The sequence below is a fragment of the Ranitomeya variabilis genome, chromosome 3 (genome assembly GCF_051348905.1).
Source record: "Ranitomeya variabilis isolate aRanVar5 chromosome 3, aRanVar5.hap1, whole genome shotgun sequence".
Taxonomy (NCBI): Eukaryota; Metazoa; Chordata; class Amphibia; order Anura; family Dendrobatidae; genus Ranitomeya; species Ranitomeya variabilis.
Genome location: NC_135234.1, coordinates 341,816,169 through 341,838,289, shown reverse-complemented (window position 1 = coordinate 341,838,289; position 22,121 = coordinate 341,816,169). Strand labels below are relative to the sequence as shown.

Here is a 22,121-nt window from a genome sequence, read left to right as displayed (position 1 = left end):
AAGACTTCAAGCTGTCATTGATGTTAGTACCGTGGGGAAGTCCACGGGGTGTACCCCAGAGTGGGATGGTGTCCCTAAAAGGGGGTGGAGTCCCAAAAACAGAGCGGTGACCCAAATAATTATGGTTGGCAAAAAAGGGGCCGGGCATCCCAAAAATGGGGCGTCATCCCAAAAGGGGGTAGTTGCCCAGAAGGGGGTGGAATCTCTAAAGGGGGTGGTGGCCCTAAAGGAGAAAATGGCCCACAAGGGGGTGGTGGCCCAAAAAGGTGCGGAGTCCCAAAAGGGGATAGTGGCCCAAAAAGGTGGAGATTTCAAAAGGGGCGGTACTGGTTACCTCAGTAGACATGTCTGGGGAACAGCAGTGTTTGTGTTTTGCGTATTCCGAGTGCGGCATAGACTTCCCATTTCATGACAGGCCGCAGGTGTGTACTGTTATGTTACACCGTGAAGGAGTATCTGGACTGCTGGACTCAAAGAGTCAGGTGACTCTGACGGGAACTCCTCTCGTTCTCTGTCTAACCGAGAAAAAGATCAAGGTTCGCTGCATCCATGGGGTCACTATAGACTATACTGTGGACAGAGTGATCATTGATATGTTCATAAATGTAGAGTGCAAAGATGGCGGTATAACACCAAACTTGTTCTACCCCTTTGAGAGGGGCCGGGACTTTGTGATCTTTGAAGACGTATGGGAAGTTGATGAAGTGTGGGGTTGAGGAGAGACAGAATGGTCATATTGAAGCCCCACTACAGCAGCAGGCTGTGGGGATTCCTGTTAATGGGATGTGTAAAGAGGAGGTAGCGACACCTAAGGTCAATAGTCCAGAGTTACGGGTGACCGGAAGAAAGTGTGGGTCTGACACCTGTTTAAGTGGGGACTTGTTGTTCCAGGATGACAGGGTCAGAGGGGGTGACTCCTATTCAGACTTTGACTCAAATGCAAGGGGAAAAGAGTGCAGTAAGGGGGAGCCGAGTAAAAATGACACATCTTCATCTCGTCGTGGGGGCCACGGAAAGAAGGGGGCACGTGCAGATCACATTATCATCCCTGATGAGGGGGTCACTTTATCTCTGTCAAACCCTAGCACTGAGGTAGTTAGTGGCGGGCTGGGGTTAGAAGAGACCTGTAGTAGACCCACATCTGCAACGCCCGGAAAGAGTGAAACAGCTCAGTGTGATGAAGTACCTGATACTGAAGAGACGGAGAACTCTGAGGTTACCAAGAGTCAAGAGGTACCTAGGAGTAAACAGACAGAGAGCCCAGGAGAGACCATTGAGGTGGATGCAGAAACAGGTGGAACTCTGAAGAGGCAGAGTGTGGGTGGGCAAGAGACCCCATCTGAAAATCTAATTAAAGAGGTGATGATGCGACATGTGCTGGCCAAAAGAGAGCAGGACCATGAGATAGAGCTGCTTAGAGAAATAGTCGAGCGAAAAAGGGTCCTGAGAGAGGTGATTGAGCACAGAGTGGGTGAGCTGGAGAAGGAAGTCTCTGAGGTCAGAGGTCACCTGTCAGCATGTCAAACCATAAATAAGGCCGTATTGAAAGATATGGAGGTGCTCAGAGAGGCCCAAGAGAAGAATCAGCAGGAGCTTTTCCAGAGAGAGGATGAGCGTCGCTGCTTGGTAGAGGAGCAAGATAAAGTTCTCTGAGAGTTCAAGATAAAGGAGACTAATCAACAGCTCCAGAAATCCACGGAAGACCGGGAAATCGAACTGTTGCGCTCTCCCGATCTGATCGCTATGAAGGAGAGTGAGCTGGAAAGGCTGGCCAAAGAAGGGGCCTCCACGGAGGAAGAAATCCAGCAAGGGAAGTGCCATGCAGATGGCCGAACAAAGGACATCGAGGTCTTGGAAAACTGCACTGACGCTAAGGACGAGGAGGTCCAACGATATGACCAAGAAGGTGAGACTTCAATTTTCAAGTGCGTAATAGACGTACCCGAAGACATGCAGGAAGCATGTGCCAGTGAGGAGGTGCATGAAGCTTTTAAAAAGGCGGTCGAAGCGTGTAGGGTGTACTGAGCGCCTGAGACTCATCAACTGGTCATACTGTCGACTAGGGAAGTCACAGTGAAGCGGGTGGCTGTCCTGAGTGAGATGCATCTACAATGTCTCTGCACAAAACAAATGATCACGTTGAAGAATGAGGAAGCCGTTCGACGTCTGGAGCTAGTGAGAGAAGCTCAAAGTCGATTGGGTATTGTAGAAGACGTCGTGCAAGTGCCCAGAGGTCTAGTGAGGAAAGTAATCGGAAGATTTGGGAAGGTGATGCAGGAGATGGTGAATAGGTCCGGTGTTATGAGAGTGAGCCTTCCGGCTGATGACGAAGCCCAGGTCATGGGTGAAGATGGGATGGTTCCATTCCTGGTCGTCGGGTCCATGGAGAGCGTTGGGAATATCCAAATGCTCCTGGGGTATCGTGTGGCATACCTGAAACAGATAGAGCAGCTAAGACGTGAGAGGGAGCAGATCAATATAGAGCTGCAGGAATTGGCAAACAGATTGCCACCACCTTCAACTCGCGGTATAGTGAGGTGAAGAGGTTCGCATAAGACTGGAAGTCCTCAAGCTGAAGCTAACAGAGGACATAGAGAAAAATGGATGGATTGCTCTCCAGGCAATAAAGACCATGGGAGAAGTGGCCAGCAGAGACATAACAGAAGGTGGCCTGATGGAACAGGTAAAAGCAGTGTGATGCCTCAGTTAGCTCAGGGCTGAGTGACCTAAGTGGGAGACCCTGTAGCGGACAAAATGACAAAGAGTCAGACCAGACAGGACGTATGGGTACAAGGGGATTATGCCTACGTACTGACCGATGGAGGCGGGGAAGGCCTAATAGATTGTTGACGCTGAAACATGAGGCGACAAAGCGATAGTACATTGTTCACAGACAGGGATGAGGTGACAGTGACGGACTATGTCTCAGGAGCTGACACTCAAAACCAGTTGGGAAGGCCCTCTCGACGGATAGAGCAAGGTTATGTGGGTGCCCTGTCTCGGGGCCCTCAGTTTAGGACAAGGGTTAAACCCCACAGGTTTGAACAGAGGGGGGAAATATGTGGTGTGACTGGTGGTCGCGTGGTTAATGGGAGGTATGTATCACAGGGATGGATGCTCTCTGCGATGCAACCCGGAGTATTTTGTCTTTAGTGCACGTGAGCACTAAAGATATCATTTAGTGCACCTGGGTCCGGGTTGCGGGTAGCTATGAGAGATGGGAGGGTCTGGCTACCCACATACCTCAACTCTGAGTGGGGGTGCTCACTGTACCCTTTTCCCTGCAGGAGTTTGAGGACCTGCAGTGATGTCATGATCATGTGACCAATGCATGTGATGTTACCTCACCTGTAGGTGTGGTTACAGGCTACCTAAAGGAGGTGTGTTTAGCTGCACATGGTAGTGAGAGTTTGGGAGTCTGTCAGGGTGGACAGATTTCCATTGGCGCGGCCAAGACAGTGTCAGATACTTTGGAATTGGATACTATTCCTCGTCACTTCAAGTTACATCACAATTGTGAAGCCAGTATTTTGAAAGTGAGGGGGATTGATGCCCTCCATCTTGGTATAAGAGGGGGCGACAATAAAAAACTTCTTGCACAAACTGAGACAAGGTGGATCGTCCAATTAGATACCATGATACCGAAAGGCCTCAATGAATATTTAAGCTTTGCCCCTTTTTTGTAGTCCTCCTGATATTTGGTTTCCTAGACTCCTGTTCCCACATGCCCCCATGTTTATCAACCCCGTGGATGTGTTTTTAACTTTTAATTTAATTTAATTTTTTTATTTAGTGTTTGTGACTCTGCTGATTTATTGCGCCTCTGTATTTTCTCCTACTGGGCCCCCCTTTCGGACTGAAAATGACCCCGGACTTCATCTCATTATATGGGAAAATTACAGCCATCTCAGCGACTTTGGATGATTTGAACTTTTGTAATTTGTATACATTTTGTGATGTTATAGTTATATGCAGCTATGTTGTTACACAGCGGTTTTTTTTTTTTCATCCAGTTAATTGTCCTCATACATGTTCTCATGGCTGTGCGCATCGCACTGCGACCTATTGCTTCCTGTCTGCGGGTGGGCGTCTTTACGGTGTGTGCACCGCTTGGTGGGCTCTCCCCTGGTGTGTGTGCACTTCCCGTGACGCCCTATCTGCAGTTCAGGACCTGACGGCCGCAGTGCGCATGTGCCGACTCTAGCCGTCCTGATTGGCCGTTTCAGGCCATGTGACTAAGTTCATGGGGTTATTAGAAGGTCCTGCAGGGACCTGAGACACACTCCCTTGAGAAAGCAGCCTCTAGCTGCCGCGAAACGCGCGTCGGGACCCTCCATCCACCCCCCTTCTTGTTTCCACTCATCTGATGGTAAGCACTGCACTTCTTGCCATGCACAATTGCACCTTAGATGTTAGATAGACGGGTGTAACTTTATTCCCGATCATCTGGTTCATGCATGCTGCTTCCCTGACGTCCATGTTTGGACGCACTGTCTTTTCCTTGAGTTACGGTCTTTGGACCTTTATTTATTTATTTTTCCAGGGACTGAAGCGTTTATGTGGGGTGGGGATAGGTGTGGGTGGGGTTCATAACTGTCTGCATTGTTTTTTGGTGTTCTATATATTGTTGTGACATTTTACCTTTTCTATGATATAATAAAATGATATGATATCTTTTAGATATAATCAGTTTGCTCTTTTTGTCCTCCTGCTGTTATCAGATTTCCATGTGTCCAGGCTGGACACTACAGAGTGGTCTGTGTAAAGAGAGGGAGAAGCCTTTCTGTGTCCGTGGCTTCAGATGGAGCCTGAGTGCTGTATATTGCACAGCCTGTGTGCCTTCAGGCCTGAGAGAGGAGAGCTCTGCTATGGACATTAATGCTGTGTCGGCCTGATGTACGGACTGTTTTCCTTTTTGTTGCTGCTTAATGGCTTATGGAGCAAATAAACCCACATGGACATTGAAGAGAATGTGCCTCCTGTTTCCTCCTACGCATCTGAGTGAGTACAATCCTTACATCACAGACATGCATACACACACATACATAAACACACATGTATAAACATACATACACACATGCATAAGCACATACATAAACATGCATAAACACATACATACACACATACACACACAAGCATCAGCACACATGCATAAACAGATACATACACATTCATGCATAAACACATAAACCCACATGCATACACACACATGCACAGACATGTATAAACACACGCACCCATGCACAGACAGACACACAGGGCCTGCTCCAGGTTTTCGTGGGCTTCGGGCGAAAGAGTCTCTGTGGTCCCCTTTAACAGATACCACACGATTCATGATGCACAGATACAGCAGAGATATATAGGGCATAGTACAATGCCAAAGGTTTAACTTACTTCTTCCATTACATGAGTGATATCTATTGTAAATTCTACAATACCATACAGCAGAGTGGATTCAGGTGATCGAGGGTCCACAGATTTCAGGGTTTCAGTAAATGTAGTATTAGAGGTAATTGGGATATTGATAAACGTACTGTGTACCCAACAGTATAGTGAGTCCAATATATTGCTCCATACAGAACAATTGCCCCCATATAATGGTCCATACAGTATAGTGAGCCCCTTATAATGCTCCATGCAGTATAATGAGCCCAATATAATGCTCTATACAGTATAATGAGCCCTATGTAATGATACAAACTGTATAATGGACTACATATAATACTTCATACAGTATAGTGAGCCCCATATATTGGGCCCCATATAAAGCTCTATAAAGAATGGGTCCCAAATAATGCTCCATACAGTATACTGAGTCCCATATGATGCTCCATAGAGAATAATGGCCCCATATAATAGTCCATACAGTATAGTGAGCCCCATATAATGCTCCATACAGTATAATGAGCCCCATATAATGCTCCTTACCATATAATGAGCCCCATATAATGCTCATTACCATATAATGAGCCCCATGTAATTCTCCATACAGTATAATGAGCCCCATATAATGCTTTATACAGAATGAGCCCCATATAACGCTCCATACTGTATAATGAGCCCTATATAATGCTCCACATAGAATAATGGGCCCCATTTAATGGTCCATATAGTGTAATGGGCCCCAATGCCTCATATAATACTCTATACGGAATTGAACCGATATAATGCTCCATACAATATGATGGGCCCCATATAATATTCCATACAGAATAATAGGCCACATATAATGCTCTTCACAGAATAATGGACCCATATAATGCTTAATACAGAATAATGGACCCATACAATGCTCCATACAGTATAATGGACCCATGTAATGCTCCATACAGAATATTGGACCCTTATAATGCTCCATACAATATAATGAGCCCCATATAATGCTGTATACAGAATGGGACCCATATAATGCTCCATACATAATGGGCCGCATATAATGCTCCATACAGATTAATGGCCCCATATAATGTTCCATACATAATAATAGGCCTCATATAATGCTCCATACAGAATAATGGACCCTTATAATGCTCCATACAGTATAATGGGTCCCATATAATGCTGTATACAGAATGGGCCCCATATAATGCTCCATACAGAATGGTCCCCATATGATGCTCCATAGAGTATGGGCCCCATATATTGCTCCATACATAATGGGCCCCATATAATGCTCCATACAGAATGGGCCCCATATAATGCTCCATACAGAATGATGGCCCCATATTATGTTCCATACAGAATAATGGACCCATATAATGCTCCATACAGAATATTGGACCTTTATAATGCTCCATACAATATAATGGGCCCCATATAATGCTGTATACAGAATGGGCCCCATATAATGCTCCATATAGAATGGACCTTATTTATTGCTCCATACAGAATGGGTCCATGTATTGCTCCATACAATGCTCTATACATATTGGGCCCCATATAATGCTCCACACAGAATGGGCGTCATATAATTCTCCATACAGAATGGGCTTTATGTATTGCTCCATACAGTATGGGCCCCATATATTGCTCCATGCAATGCTCCATACATAATGGGCCTTATACATTGCTCAATACAGAATTGGCCCCTTATAATGCTCCATACAGAATGGACCTCATATAATGCTCCATACATAAAAAAAATCAAATACTTACATCTCCCTCTTCCTGCCGCAGGGTCGGTCTCCTCAGCAACTGTCTCTCTGCACTGCTCAGGACAGAGGATGCACTGTAGTGACGTCATCACCCCTCTGCCCTGAGATGTCAAAAGACGTGGAAGAGCGACAGGACCTGCGAAGGAACAGGGAGAGGTAAGTATTTGAGTTTAAAGCACAGGCGAGGGGCGGTGCCAGCACGCTGGCATTGGGCCCCTATGACTCACGGTGCGAGGACTGGAGGAACGCACTGAGTTAATATGGATGTTATAATTGGTGCGTTCGCAGCCTGGGGTCCACCGTGCAGGAGACAACCTGCTGCTAGAAAATGACGGCACTATATGGCGGTATAAGTGAACTAAGTTACTTCACTGAGTCACACAGAAAAGAACACGCTGTGCCCTGTTAGCGTTACAGGGGAACACAGCTAACTGCTGAGCTGATGGCAGTCAGTGGTCACGCACACAGAGAAGCACACAAAAACTCCTCACTGGAGGTGCCGGTATTCTAGGGGCTTATTTCAGCTGGGTCCCTGAATACAATCATACAGGCGCGACCACAATTAGCAAGCTCATAATATGAAGCGATACTAGCACATGGCCATGCAAACCTTTTATAGCTGCAGCAGCTTCAGGACCTTCCTAGAGGACCAATAGAAGCTTCTACAATTCCAGAGCAACTTCAGGACCTTCCTAGAGGACCAATGGGAGTGGCAGCAGTACCTGAGCATGTGACCCCTGACCTTCAATGAGAGGTCTTACCTTGGGCATGCTCAGAAGGGAAAAAGCAGGACTTAGTCCCAGAGACGTCTGCTCGCCGCTGACCAGTACTGGCTACAATGGCTGAGCCTGGGAAAGCAGCAGAAACCATCCGCACAGTATCAGGCTGAGCCAGACACTGGGACCGACGTCTCTGCTGAGCAGGCTCCACTGTGGCTGGAGAGGAATGGGAGACTGCAGAGGAGATGGCTCGAGATTCCCCCTGTGCAGAGGCGGGAACTCGACCCCCAACACACGGGCTCCATAGTGTGCCAGTGTCCTCAATGGTAAGTGGGCCCCGACACTTGTCAGGTGCACTAGGTGGTGACACCAGCCCGGCCTGCTTGTAAGGGCCCCCCTCCACCTCCGGGCCCAGTGTAGCTGCATCAGCTACACCAGTGGTATGTCCGCCCTTGGGTCTGGCTATACCTTAGCTATTAGATAATGTTTACTTTTTACTAACTTGCCTGAAATACGTCCTTCTGCCACTTAGTCCGTGTTTCCTTTAGAACATGCTATCTGATTATGGCCTCCCTTCTTTACACACAAACACCTGTTTCAATGCAGTGTACTAACATTAATACTATAGGTCCTTTTCCTTCTCAATACTTTCCCTATCTGCCTAACAACAGGAACCTATTTCCTTTTGCCCACTTTGCTCCTCTCTCCACGATCTGGCTCCAATAGCTAGCCCTGTCTGTAGCAAATCAACTGTTGCCGGCCACAAAATAGATAAAACAACATTTAAAATATGGTAAGGCTGCCGTCACACTAGCAGTATTTGGTCAGTATTTTACATCAGTATTTGTAAGCCAAAACCAGGAGTGGAACAATTAGAAGAAAAGTATAATAGAGACATATGCACCACTTCTGCATTTATCACCCACTCCTGGTTTTGGCTTACAGATACTGAGGTAAAATACTGACCAAATACTGCTAGTGTGACAGCAGCCCAATCCATTAAATAAACATAAGATCTAAAGGTACCGTCACACTCAGCAACGTTACAACGAGACCGACAACGATCCGTGACATTGCAGCGTCCTGGATAGCGATCTCGCTGTGTTTGACACGCAGCAGCGATCTGGATCCTGCTGTGATATCGCTGGTCGGAGCTAGAAGTCCAGAACTTTATTTGGTCGTCAGATCGAGGTGTATCGTCGTGTTTGACATCAAAAGCAACGATGCCAGCAATGTTTTACATGGGGCTAACGACCTGTGAGAACGATAAGTCAGTCACCGCTACGTCACAGGATCGCTCCTGCATCGTTCTGGAGCTGCTGTGTTTGACATCTGTACAGCGACCTAAACAGCGACGCTGCAGTGATCGGCTCGTTGTCTATATCGCTGCAGCGTCGCTGAGTGTGACGGTACCTTTAACGCGAGGGTGTCAACAGCTTCTCCACTCCTTTACACTTGCACAAGAAAATTAACTCTAGGCTAGATTTGCAGGTAGATTTGCACTATATTTTATGGCACTCGCTGGTTCAAAATAAATTGTAGATTTGTGAATAAAATAGGGTACTGTACTTTTTTAGGGGGTTGAGGCAGAGTTTGTTTTGAGATCTTTCAAATCACCCCTGGTAGTAAAGGCGTTAACACTAAATACTTGCACACAATTCTGTAGACATTAGAAAAGAACAGTATATGTGAAGGCTTCTAGTGCTGGGAGCTTTTACAAATCATGATTTTAGAACATAAAACAAATGATATACAAATAAGCAAAGATGAAATGGGTAATATAATCAGTAATATTTTATTTCTGGACATATAATTCACATTTATAGCAAAAATAGACTTTGCTTATATTGTAGAGTTCCTATATAATAACACTGTGTAAATATAAAAAAATATAGTAGCAGCAAAGTGAATGACATTTTACCATCTCCTACTGTATATACGTGCTGCAAACATTTTTCACTCAAATTTTTATTTGGAGTAGAGAGGATTAAATCCCGACATGTTGATATATGTTGCGAACTAGTTACTGATTCTCCTTATTGAAATCAATAGGGAAATCAACCTCAGCATCGAAACGCAAATGTTGCAGCTTTTCCTGCTAATTACCTTCCAATCAGATATAATTAGAATCAAAGAAAAACATTATATTCAAAGTTTAAAATTAAAAAAAAGCTCCACTAAACTTATCTTCTCTTGCACTCCTGTGGCCGCACTGCTCTGTACATTCTGGCCTCCAGCAATATATATATAGTGAAGACACGTGGCCGATGCAGCCATTAACAGGCTATAGTAACTAGTGATGAGCGAGTATGCTCGTTACTCGGGTTTAACAGAGCATGCTTGCGTGCTCTCCAAGTATTTTGGCGAGCCCCGAGATTTAGTTTTCGTCGTTTGTTAGAGAATCCCCACATGTATTCAGGCTGGCTAGCAGCTGCAAATCATGCAGCTGAGGCGACGAAAACTAAATCTCCTAGCATGCCGAAATACTCGGAGACCACCCGAGCATGCTCAGGGAAACCCGAGTAACGAGTATACTCGCTCATCACTAATAGTGACCAAATGTGACAACCCGTCATTGCTGGAGAGATAGCGGGGACCAGGGAAGTGTTGCCACAGAAGGCGAGTATAGTATAGCATGTAGAAGCTCTGCCATTTTTGTAATGTTAAATCCTGTAAAATTCAGCAACAATTTTTAGTTTATTTCATATGGCTTTCCCTTCAGCTTCTGGATCATGTGAACGTACACTTATTTTTCCTTGCTGCTACATCGATGATGACTACGAGCGTGTTAAATATTGCCTGATTTTCATCTCCAAAATATGATAGTTTTTCATCTACATTGTCATTTGTATTCCATCCATATGCCATCCGTGTCTATATTTTATGTCTATTTTATGCATCCGTATAACATCTATTTTTAGTTATCAACATTTGAAAACATTTACAAGACCAAATACAGTTTCCTATGTTGAGAACTGAAAAGTATCCATAAAAATCAGATGTTTTGGTGATGGTCCATATTAGTTCCGATTTTTATTTTTCACTCACTCGTAGACCTAAGTAGTCAAGTGTCATCCGAAATACAGACTAATGCATGCATTTAAAAAAAAACGTCATCATCAACAGGCATATCGAATAACCTTGGTCCATGTGCTATATGATGTTAACTTGGACAGCACACATCTTAGTAAAATATGCTCATCTGAACGATCAGACAGTACACCGATTATTGGTGTTCAACCGTTAAAAAAATTGGCAGAATGTGCACGTATTAAAAAAAAACATAATACTCATGATTAAGGTTTTTTACTACCTGAAATGTTTTTTTTAGTATGTGCACATTCTGCCAATTTTTGTATCCTATATGATTAAAGGCTAAGTTGAAACTACCTTTCTTTGGTGCTGGAGAACATCCTCTTTTGGAAAATTGAGAATATTATATGTATGTCTGCTGTCCATGTTTAAAATTGGATAGCACATGGATAGCAAAGCTCTTCAATAATACTGTTCAGATGGCAGTCTTATGGAGTATCCATGTGATAAAAAAAAAATGTCCGCCCTTGGGTCTGGCTATACCTTAGCTATTAGATAATGTTTACTTTTTACTAACTTGCCTGAAATACGTCCTTCTGCCACTTAGTCCGTGTTTCCTTTAGAACATGCTATCTGATTATGGCCTCCCTTCTTTACACACAAACACCTGTTTCAATGCAGTGTACTAACATTAATACTATAGGTCCTTTTCCTTCTCAATACTTTCCCTATCTGCCTAACAACAGGAACCTATTTCCTTTTGCCCACTTTGCTCCTCTCTCCACGATCTGGCTCCAATAGCTAGCCCTGTCTGTAGCAAATCAACTGTTGCCGGCCACAAAATAGATAAAACAACATTTAAAATATGGTAAGGCTGCCGTCACACTAGCAGTATTTGGTCAGTATTTTACATCAGTATTTGTAAGCCAAAACCAGGAGTGGAACAATTAGAAGAAAAGTATAATAGAGACATATGCACCACTTCTGCATTTATCACCCACTCCTGGTTTTGGCTTACAGATACTGAGGTAAAATACTGACCAAATACTGCTAGTGTGACAGCAGCCCAATCCATTAAATAAACATAAGATCTAAAGGTACCGTCACACTCAGCAACGTTACAACGAGACCGACAACGATCCGTGACATTGCAGCGTCCTGGATAGCGATCTCGCTGTGTTTGACACGCAGCAGCGATCTGGATCCTGCTGTGATATCGCTGGTCGGAGCTAGAAGTCCAGAACTTTATTTGGTCGTCAGATCGAGGTGTATCGTCGTGTTTGACATCAAAAGCAACGATGCCAGCAATGTTTTACATGGGGCTAACGACCTGTGAGAACGATAAGTCAGTCACCGCTACGTCACAGGATCGCTCCTGCATCGTTCTGGAGCTGCTGTGTTTGGCATCTGTACAGCGACCTAAACAGCGACGCTGCAGTGATCGGCTCGTTGTCTATATCGCTGCAGCGTCGCTGAGTGTGACGGTACCTTTAACGCGAGGGTGTCAACAGCTTCTCCACTCCTTTACACTTGCACAAGAAAATTAACTCTAGGCTAGATTTGCAGGTAGATTTGCACTATATTTTATGGCACTCGCTGGTTCAAAATAAATTGTAGATTTGTGAATAAAATAGGGTACTGTACTTTTTTAGGGGGTTGAGGCAGAGTTTGTTTTGAGATCTTTCAAATCACCCCTGGTAGTAAAGGCGTTAACACTAAATACTTGCACACAATTCTGTAGACATTAGAAAAGAACAGTATATGTGAAGGCTTCTAGTGCTGGGAGCTTTTACAAATCATGATTTTAGAACATAAAACAAATGATATACAAATAAGCAAAGATGAAATGGGTAATATAATCAGTAATATTTTATTTCTGGACATATAATTCACATTTATAGCAAAAATAGACTTTGCTTATATTGTAGAGTTCCTATATAATAACACTGTGTAAATATAAAAAAATATAGTAGCAGCAAAGTGAATGACATTTTACCATCTCCTACTGTATATACGTGCTGCAAACATTTTTCACTCAAATTTTTATTTGGAGTAGAGAGGATTAAATCCCGACATGTTGATATATGTTGCGAACTAGTTACTGATTCTCCTTATTGAAATCAATAGGGAAATCAACCTCAGCATCGAAACGCAAATGTTGCAGCTTTTCCTGCTAATTACCTTCCAATCAGATATAATTAGAATCAAAGAAAAACATTATATTCAAAGTTTAAAATTAAAAAAAAGCTCCACTAAACTTATCTTCTCTTGCACTCCTGTGGCCGCACTGCTCTGTACATTCTGGCCTCCAGCAATATATATATAGTGAAGACACGTGGCCGATGCAGCCATTAACAGGCTATAGTAACTAGTGATGAGCGAGTATGCTCGTTACTCGGGTTTAACAGAGCATGCTTGCGTGCTCTCCAAGTATTTTGGCGAGCCCCGAGATTTAGTTTTCGTCGTTTGTTAGAGAATCCCCACATGTATTCAGGCTGGCTAGCAGCTGCAAATCATGCAGCTGAGGCGACGAAAACTAAATCTCCTAGCATGCCGAAATACTCGGAGACCACCCGAGCATGCTCAGGGAAACCCGAGTAACGAGTATACTCGCTCATCACTAATAGTGACCAAATGTGACAACCCGTCATTGCTGGAGAGATAGCGGGGACCAGGGAAGTGTTGCCACAGAAGGCGAGTATAGTATAGCATGTAGAAGCTCTGCCATTTTTGTAATGTTAAATCCTGTAAAATTCAGCAACAATTTTTAGTTTATTTCATATGGCTTTCCCTTCAGCTTCTGGATCATGTGAACGTACACTTATTTTTCCTTGCTGCTACATCGATGATGACTACGAGCGTGTTAAATATTGCCTGATTTTCATCTCCAAAATATGATAGTTTTTCATCTACATTGTCATTTGTATTCCATCCATATGCCATCCGTGTCTATATTTTATGTCTATTTTATGCATCCGTATAACATCTATTTTTAGTTATCAACATTTGAAAACATTTACAAGACCAAATACAGTTTCCTATGTTGAGAACTGAAAAGTATCCATAAAAATCAGATGTTTTGGTGATGGTCCATATTAGTTCCGATTTTTATTTTTCACTCACTCGTAGACCTAAGTAGTCAAGTGTCATCCGAAATACAGACTAATGCATGCATTTAAAAAAAAACGTCATCATCAACAGGCATATCGAATAACCTTGGTCCATGTGCTATATGATGTTAACTTGGACAGCACACATCTTAGTAAAATATGCTCATCTGAACGATCAGACAGTACACCGATTATTGGTGTTCAACCGTTAAAAAAATTGGCAGAATGTGCACGTATTAAAAAAAAACATAATACTCATGATTAAGGTTTTTTACTACCTGAAATGTTTTTTTTAGTATGTGCACATTCTGCCAATTTTTGTATCCTATATGATTAAAGGCTAAGTTGAAACTACCTTTCTTTGGTGCTGGAGAACATCCTCTTTTGGAAAATTGAGAATATTATATGTATGTCTGCTGTCCATGTTTAAAATTGGATAGCACATGGATAGCAAAGCTCTTCAATAATACTGTTCAGATGGCAGTCTTATGGAGTATCCATGTGATAAAAAAAAAATGCAGTATTCACTAGTTTCTTCTGTATTTTGGATGAGAATGGCCTAAAATGGGTTCCATGTGGATCATCCACATTGCATTCATTTTGTACTGGTACATTGCAATTATTACCATAGGAAACTGTATTTGGTCTTGTAAATTTTATTTACAGCTGAGTGGATGTCATCCAGATGTTAAAAACAGATAGAATACAGATGATAATCATCCGTGTTTTCTGGATAAAAATTGAAAGATTTTTTCATCCACTCATCTGAACCCAGCCTAAAGCAGATTGGAAGGTAATGATGAAACAATGCAACCCATAGGAACTAGGTACACTGCTTATTTAATATGAACACATTGAGTTTTAGATCCTATTGTAAGTGGTTGTACCCTACTGAACATCTCCAGCTTAGTCAATTAAAATAAAAACAATTTATACTCGCCTCCTTCAGCGGTGCCATTCTATCAAAGGCGCCACTGTTCCTGGAGAGTGATGTGACATGTTGTGTCACACGCCGACTGCAGCCAATGAGCCGGCGCTCATCACCTCTAGCTTATCAATATTCCATCAGAGCTGATGTTCACCCTAATGAAATAGTAATGGCTTTAGCTGACGAGCGGCCGCTCATTGGCTGCAGGATGAGAGTATCCACTGAATTGATTACGTGGGGGTTGTCCAGTAGTGGAATACCCTGATAATGTCTTCCCATGTAGGTTTGACACACAGGTAACAGACAACATTAGATGCCTGTACACATTTTCCTACTTTCCCCGGATCCATAACAAAGCTGCATATCAGCACAGTGATTTCCGCTGTCACTTATACTATTAGCTACACTCTTCAAATGGCGGTAGCCTACAAAGGAAATCTATTGATTTCTGGACAACATAAAATTCATGCAATCTCCAAAATACAGCACGACGCAAGAAGAAAAAGATACAGATATTTTACCATACAACGCTACCTAAACAATGTTCATGCATGTGTTTGCACAGTAGAGCTGGGGTATGTTTAAACTCAAGTTCATTTTCTATCACAGATTTTACTGTGAATCTGCTGCAGATGCTCAACGACTATACATTTTTGTTGCTAAAGTTAGTGCAAATTTGCAGCAAATTTTACATATTATATTACAAAGGGTGAAATAAGTCGAAACCGTCTGCTGAAATTCTGAGAAATAATATGTATGTAAATGCGGATGAGGATATGAAAATCTCATTCACATGTGCTGTACTCCATTCTGCTGCAATGGTTGGTGCAGAACCCACAGCAGGTATTCGAACTGATTCTGCAGTGTCTTTACATATCCTTTGTCTTTTACAGATGTTAATGTTCACTTTCAAGGTTTTGTAACTTCAGACACTTTCTATTTTTTTAGTAACAGTTTACATGTACGCTTCAGTTTGTGTGACATATACTTTCACCATCAAACCCAGTATTTGAAGGTAACATTGTAAGATTTTAAAATTTGCGGTATGTTTTATACTATGGTATGACTGCATTGAAGAGCCTGTCTCAGCAATACAACCAATATTTTTATTTTTTTAAGTAAGCCACCAATCCTGCAATCTAGGGAAGAAGCTTTCAGACACACATTTTAATTTGTAGAATTACATGGAGCATATTCAGACATATGCACAACCATGAGATACATTGGCAGGCTGAGTCTACCAGAGTAGGAGTTGCATCTTCAGTGTGAATGGAGCCTTAGTGATCTATTCACACAAGAGATCTTCAGAGAACATTTTTGCAATTAGTAGAAGTCCCCGCGTTTCATATGGCGCCCCCTGACTAAGCCAACGTGAAACGCGCATTGGGGCTGCACGGTGGGGAGCCATATGATACCACAACATGGTTAAGATATCCCGGGTATGGGAGGTTATGACATTGACGTTATGACATTGACAGGGCATTGTCCCTGTGCCAGTAGGTAACCTTGCACTAGTCATATTTACTATCCTTCATCCTGTTGATCTTTCCTGCTCTACAGCAAAGCACTTTATTTCATAATGTATGTGGTAATCTCTGGTATACCCACCGATCATTTCCACCAGTCTTTCTAGCTGAAATTCTAATGGTTATCAGTACTTTTACTTGCACTATTACTGACTATGTGTGTACAATGTATTTATTTTTGTAATAAATTTATATCTTTTCAATTTAATTGGACTTGAACTCCATTTCTTCTATTGGGTAATAGGGATTCTATGCTGGAGTGTCCCCTTTACTATTTTTCTGTTTCTTGCTCTCCTACTTGGTATTGAGCATGCATGACAGACTAATGTATATGGTTTCCATTGTGGTCTGTATATAGATGGTTGAATGTAGTACGGTTCCACAAAAATGAATGGCAAGAATGGAAAAAAATGATTATGAAAATGTGTAATAAAGGTAGACAGTGCATTGCATTCCCAGAGTTTCATAGCATATCAAGTTGGCGAGCTTACATTTGTAAATTGTATACATTTGTTTGAATGTAGTTAATGGATACCTGTTCTGCAAATTCTCACATACGTAATATTAAGAATAGGGATCCTCTAACTGATTCTGGGTCCAAGAACATCAAAGTATATTTGCTGCTTGTTACACAATATTTTACTTCTTAGATGAGTTAAATTCTTCAATGGATTCTGGTTCAAGGCTCACTCGATAGTTAATGTAGGTGTGCTCATTAATATATTGGGACAATGCATGGATTGCTTGAATGCTTCAATATCCATTGGTGTAAAATAGTTTATACCTGTGTTAAGAATGGTGCAGTAGCTTATGTGACAGCCATATATGACAACTAAGAATACTGGCTAGCTGCAGATTACTTCATCAAACAAGTTAAATACATCTTATTCCTCATGGAGCTGCAAAGCATTTAGAAGAGGAAAGTCTTTCATGTTGTCCTCTTCTATAAGGAACACACTGTCCTCATGGTTGTTGAAGTGGAACCATGCATTCTCATAATTCTGAGGGCTGGGTGATATGTCACAGAGAAGAGGTTGTGTGGAGTCAGCTCTCACATAGACAGAAGTTGGAGGACTCTGTTCACGGTAACCCCCCGTGATCACCTTCGCGTATTGGACAGTGTCAACATTGATGTAATACTTCTTTGGATCTTCTGTTGAAGATGATGTTTGCTTACTACATGCATGTCCATAGCCTTCAAAAGAATTATCCTTGACTCGATTTTCCAAAGGTGAATTCTTTCCTTGCCATTTCTCTACAATGCTGAGTTCACTTGTGATAATCTGAGAAATATCACTGGCCTTAAAAGTCATCTGGGGTGTCTACAAAAGGAAACCGTTGATTATTAGATGACAAAACAATATTATGTTACATATGCATATAAATTTCCTTTTCTAACAGCCATGCCTTGAGATTTCCTCTGTAATGTTTATTGTACTTGACATGAAAAAGGTCCTGAGAAACAATTTGCTGAAACCTCCAATTATACCCTTTAATGGGCAAAAATTTGGGGTGATTAAGTGGCAGTGTATGTTGTTTGATGCTAGTGGGCACACAGACGATCGTTAATAAACTTTAAATTGCCATATGATATTTGTTTTTTGGCATATCTGGTGTGTTCAGCAGGTCCCCAAACTTTTTATATTATGTTGTGTATCATATTTACGATAGACTGGTAACTCGTAGAAGAAATGTAACACTGTGTTTCTTTTTATAAAACCAGAATAAAATTGGTGCCTTGTTACCTTTTCTAAGAATGAGGCCCATTTTCCCATTTGACTATTGGCTGGGTCTGGAACAACAGGCCATAGGTGATTCTTCATCCTGTTGTGATAAAAAAAAAGCACAAGATAAGCAATGTGGACACAGGACAACTGGAGAACCTTTGTAGGATTGGATTATGTAGAAAATGGAAGTGATGTCCTAGGTAAAGGAGGGATTATAGAGGTAGGCTAACAAGGACACCAAGCATACCTTTCATGTTTCATGATGCAGGTAATAATCATGAACAGAATAATAAGGAATCCAATTAGAGAGAAAATCAGGATTATCATATTGATGTCTTCTTTATCTGTATGGTAAAAGGTAAATTAGGGATATAAATTAAGTAAAGTAACAATTTCTAAATAATAAACATTTTATATCTAGTGGTAGGTGTTATACACGAGGAAAAGGTGGATGTGTGGGTTTTTAGAAATAAGGTTTCATTCAGCCAACCAGTACCCTACTGAGAGGCCAAAATCCCCAAACTGTGCTGTCTTCAGTGTGAACACCTTCTTATAATTGGGGGTGTGGTTCTGTCCAGAATTATCCAATCACATTTCATTTCATGTTAATAGTAGTCAGAACACAACAGCCATCATTTACAGAGACTATAAACATAAGGGTGAATGACCTCGGGGAGATCAAAACATCCAACACCGCAGAGACACCATCACGTGTTTCTTAACGCAGTGATCCAGAACACTGCCCCCACCCCTAATGGGAAATATGCAAATGCATGTAGAAAAGCCGCAGAGACACCATCACGTGTTTCTCAACGCAAGCAATGAATAGCCAGGCCTTTCACCGGGAAGGAACAACCACGGGAAGGGCAGCATCCAATAAAGGAAAACCACCTATGCCAAAACATGGTATCCAACCTGGCTATTCAATGCTTGCGTTGAGAAACACATGATGGTGTCTCCGCGGCTTTTCTACATGCATTTGCATATTTCCCATCAGGGATGGGGGCAGTGTTCTGGATCACTGCGTTGAGAAACACGTGATGGTGTCTCCGCGGTGTTGGATGTTTTGATTTCCCCGAGTTCATTCATCCTTATGTTTATAGCCTTTTCACTAGACACTGCTCCTAGCAGCCAGTTTCCTACTCCACACTGATGAGGGGCAAATACCCTGAAACAGCTGTCTGTGGATGAATACCATGTTTGGCATATCATTTACAGAGATTCTGATTAACCCCATAAATTTTAGCTGCTCTAGTAGGATTTTCCTGACCTTTTCATAGCTGCATTTTACAGCAGAAGCCTGTTATGATCCTAGTGGCAAGGATCGCAAGTAGGACTAGCTAAGTAACTAAACCGACTACAAACTCTGGGGAAGTGGTAACTGAATTGACCGCAACCTGATCCTATCCGCAAACAACTATAGGCAGCCGTGGAACGTTACCTGAAAATTCTAGACGTCTCTTCACAGCCTGAGAAACTGACTATTCCTAGAGGGAACGAAAGTCCTCACTTGCCTCAGTGAAATGACCCCAAAGATATAGAATAGCCCCCCACAAATATTAACGGTGAGTTAAGGGGAAAGCACAAACGCAGAGATGAAATTAGATTTAGCAAATGAGGCCCGCTAATACTAGAAAGCAGAAAATAGAAAGGGAACTGTGCGGTCAATTAAAAACCCTATTCAAAATATCCACGCAGAGATCGCTCGAGCCCCCGCACCAACTAACGGTGCGGGGGAAGCAACTCTGTACCCCAGAGCAAACCAGCAGAAGAAATCACATATTAGCAAGCTGGACTAAACTCATCATACACAGAAATCATATTGCAGACTGATGAGCAAAAAATAATTAAACAGAACTTAGCTTCTCCTGAAGAGACTGAAACCGAAGATAATCAGGAGTAATCAGAATAGCACTGAGTACATTGACAGCCGGCAACAAGTGGAAGTGAAACAGAGCTAAATAGGAAACTCCCAAGTGAATAACGAGGCAGCTGATCAGCCACAGACCCGCAGGATAACAAACAAAGCCACCAGGGGGAGCCCAAAACAAAAGTCACACAATACCCCCTTTGACCACAAGAGGGAGCCTGAAAACAGAGTTCACAACAGAAGCCATATTTGTGTAGCCACATTATTGGAGTTCTTTATTTCTTGTTTTTCACCCTGAAAATATTTAAATTTGCTTTGCAGTTGAATTGTAGATGTATAGATTACAATAAAGATGAAAAAGTTCTGAAATGATTCTTGATGTGATATTTTTACATGACAAAAACCTTACATTTTAGCAAGGTTTTCTAGACTTATTATATTCAGTGAAACTAAGATTACTGTATATAAATGAGCAACTGATGTGCTCAGGCAATCTAATGACAGCTAAGTCCCAATCTCAAGAGAAGACTATGTAAATCATAGCTCACCTTGGTGTATTTCATCCTTAAAGAGAATCTGTATTATATGCACACGTCGTTCTTTCAAATACAAGTCCAGCAATACCTTTATATGGCCAGTCTCTTTCTCCATTACTGAGAATTACAGTAAGTGATTGAATTGATATACACATGAGGCTGGAGAACTGAAGCCTCTGTCACTCCAGCTCTGTTTCTCGACCAGCACTGCCTTCTCCTGATTAACTGATAACTTCTATGCTGTGTGATTTAAGGCAAAGGCACTGTCAGTCAAGCAGAATGAGGCGGAGCTTGGAGTGGAATAAAGCTGGAGTGATAGAAGCTTCAGATCTCCAGCCTCATTTGCATATCAATTTGGAAGCTGATTTCTCAGTAATGGAGAAATAAACCTGACATGTAAAGGTACTGTTGGACTTATCTATGTAAGCACTTCATGCACATATAAATAGATTTGTGGTAAACATATTACCGACAGATGCCCTTTAAACATATTTAGGAGTCCTAGTATTGATCTTATATCTATATTGCTGTCTCTATGGATGAGCTCCATATTAAAAACAGTCTGCCTCCTAATTTGTATGTTTATTCTGATCATTTGGCATCCCATCTTTTAAGCTTCAGCAATGGAATTACCCTAGAAATGTGTACCGTTAACTGACCACTTAATGTTCATAGTTTTGGATCCCTGAATTATTACATGCATGGACCCCATAAGTTGGCACATGGAGTATGTTTTGGTCTGCATCAAGGACTAACAGCCACTCAATGAGGCAATCTACTCAACAATATATGGTACATACAATATTTTTCTTGCAGATTATCATGGAATCTGTAACAGGAAAAAAGCATCGTGGTCTATATACTTATAAGATACAGTAAGAGAACACTGGAGCTAAGGTTACCATACTATTGATCTGTGTTGCATGACCAGGAGTATGAAGCCTATGTGTAATGTTGCCTAAGTTGAGAGTTAGTTCTTACATTGGCCTATTTAGTTGGTCATACACCACCTTAGATAACTGGTTTAGCCAATAACAATATGGCTTAACTCCCTCAATATATATTAACACTCAGCTCACCCTAGAATGCATATATTTTCAGTGGGATAAGTTAGTTCTGGCAGAAGATTATCTCCCAGAAGAAGAAAAGGAGTTGAAGTTCAACAGTTCCAATCCTACTTGTGATGTCGAATTGGAAGTCCCAATACAGGTAAGATTGTCATCTGATCCTACCAAAATCATCAGGTTAAAGTGACTTTTCTTTAATGTGTGTGGAGTTATTAAGGTTTTAAAATCACATTCTTTGGACATTTTGCTTACCAAGTGCAGATGTCCGAATCATTATAACAGTCCCATTCACGCTGCCTACAGATGTTGAGGTCCTTAGAAATACTTGATATGTGGTCGATGGCACCAAATATGGTATGTTGTATTTTGTTCTTGAGCTATTGAGAGTTGAACCTAAAACAATATAAAAGTATTTATTTCCATACAGTGCATAATCCAGTCATGATTAAAG

General features: G+C 41.9%; 1 protein-coding gene across 1 annotated transcript in view; it reads right to left on the bottom strand.

Annotated features, from left to right (window-relative positions):
• Nucleotides 1–16,965: 16,965 nt before the first annotated feature.
• CSF3R (colony stimulating factor 3 receptor) overlaps nucleotides 16,966–22,121 on the bottom strand; it is a 76,204-nt gene continuing 71,048 nt past the window's right edge. Inside the window, exons 15-18 of the mRNA XM_077295857.1 lie at nucleotides 21,923–22,063; nucleotides 18,445–18,541; nucleotides 18,216–18,294; nucleotides 16,966–17,792 (exon numbers count right to left, since the gene is read on the bottom strand). Of these exons, the coding sequence (XP_077151972.1) occupies nucleotides 17,355–17,792; nucleotides 18,216–18,294; nucleotides 18,445–18,541; nucleotides 21,923–22,063 (755 nt within the window). The 3' untranslated portion in view covers nucleotides 16,966–17,354. The remainder of the gene's footprint in view (nucleotides 17,793–18,215; nucleotides 18,295–18,444; nucleotides 18,542–21,922; nucleotides 22,064–22,121) is intronic.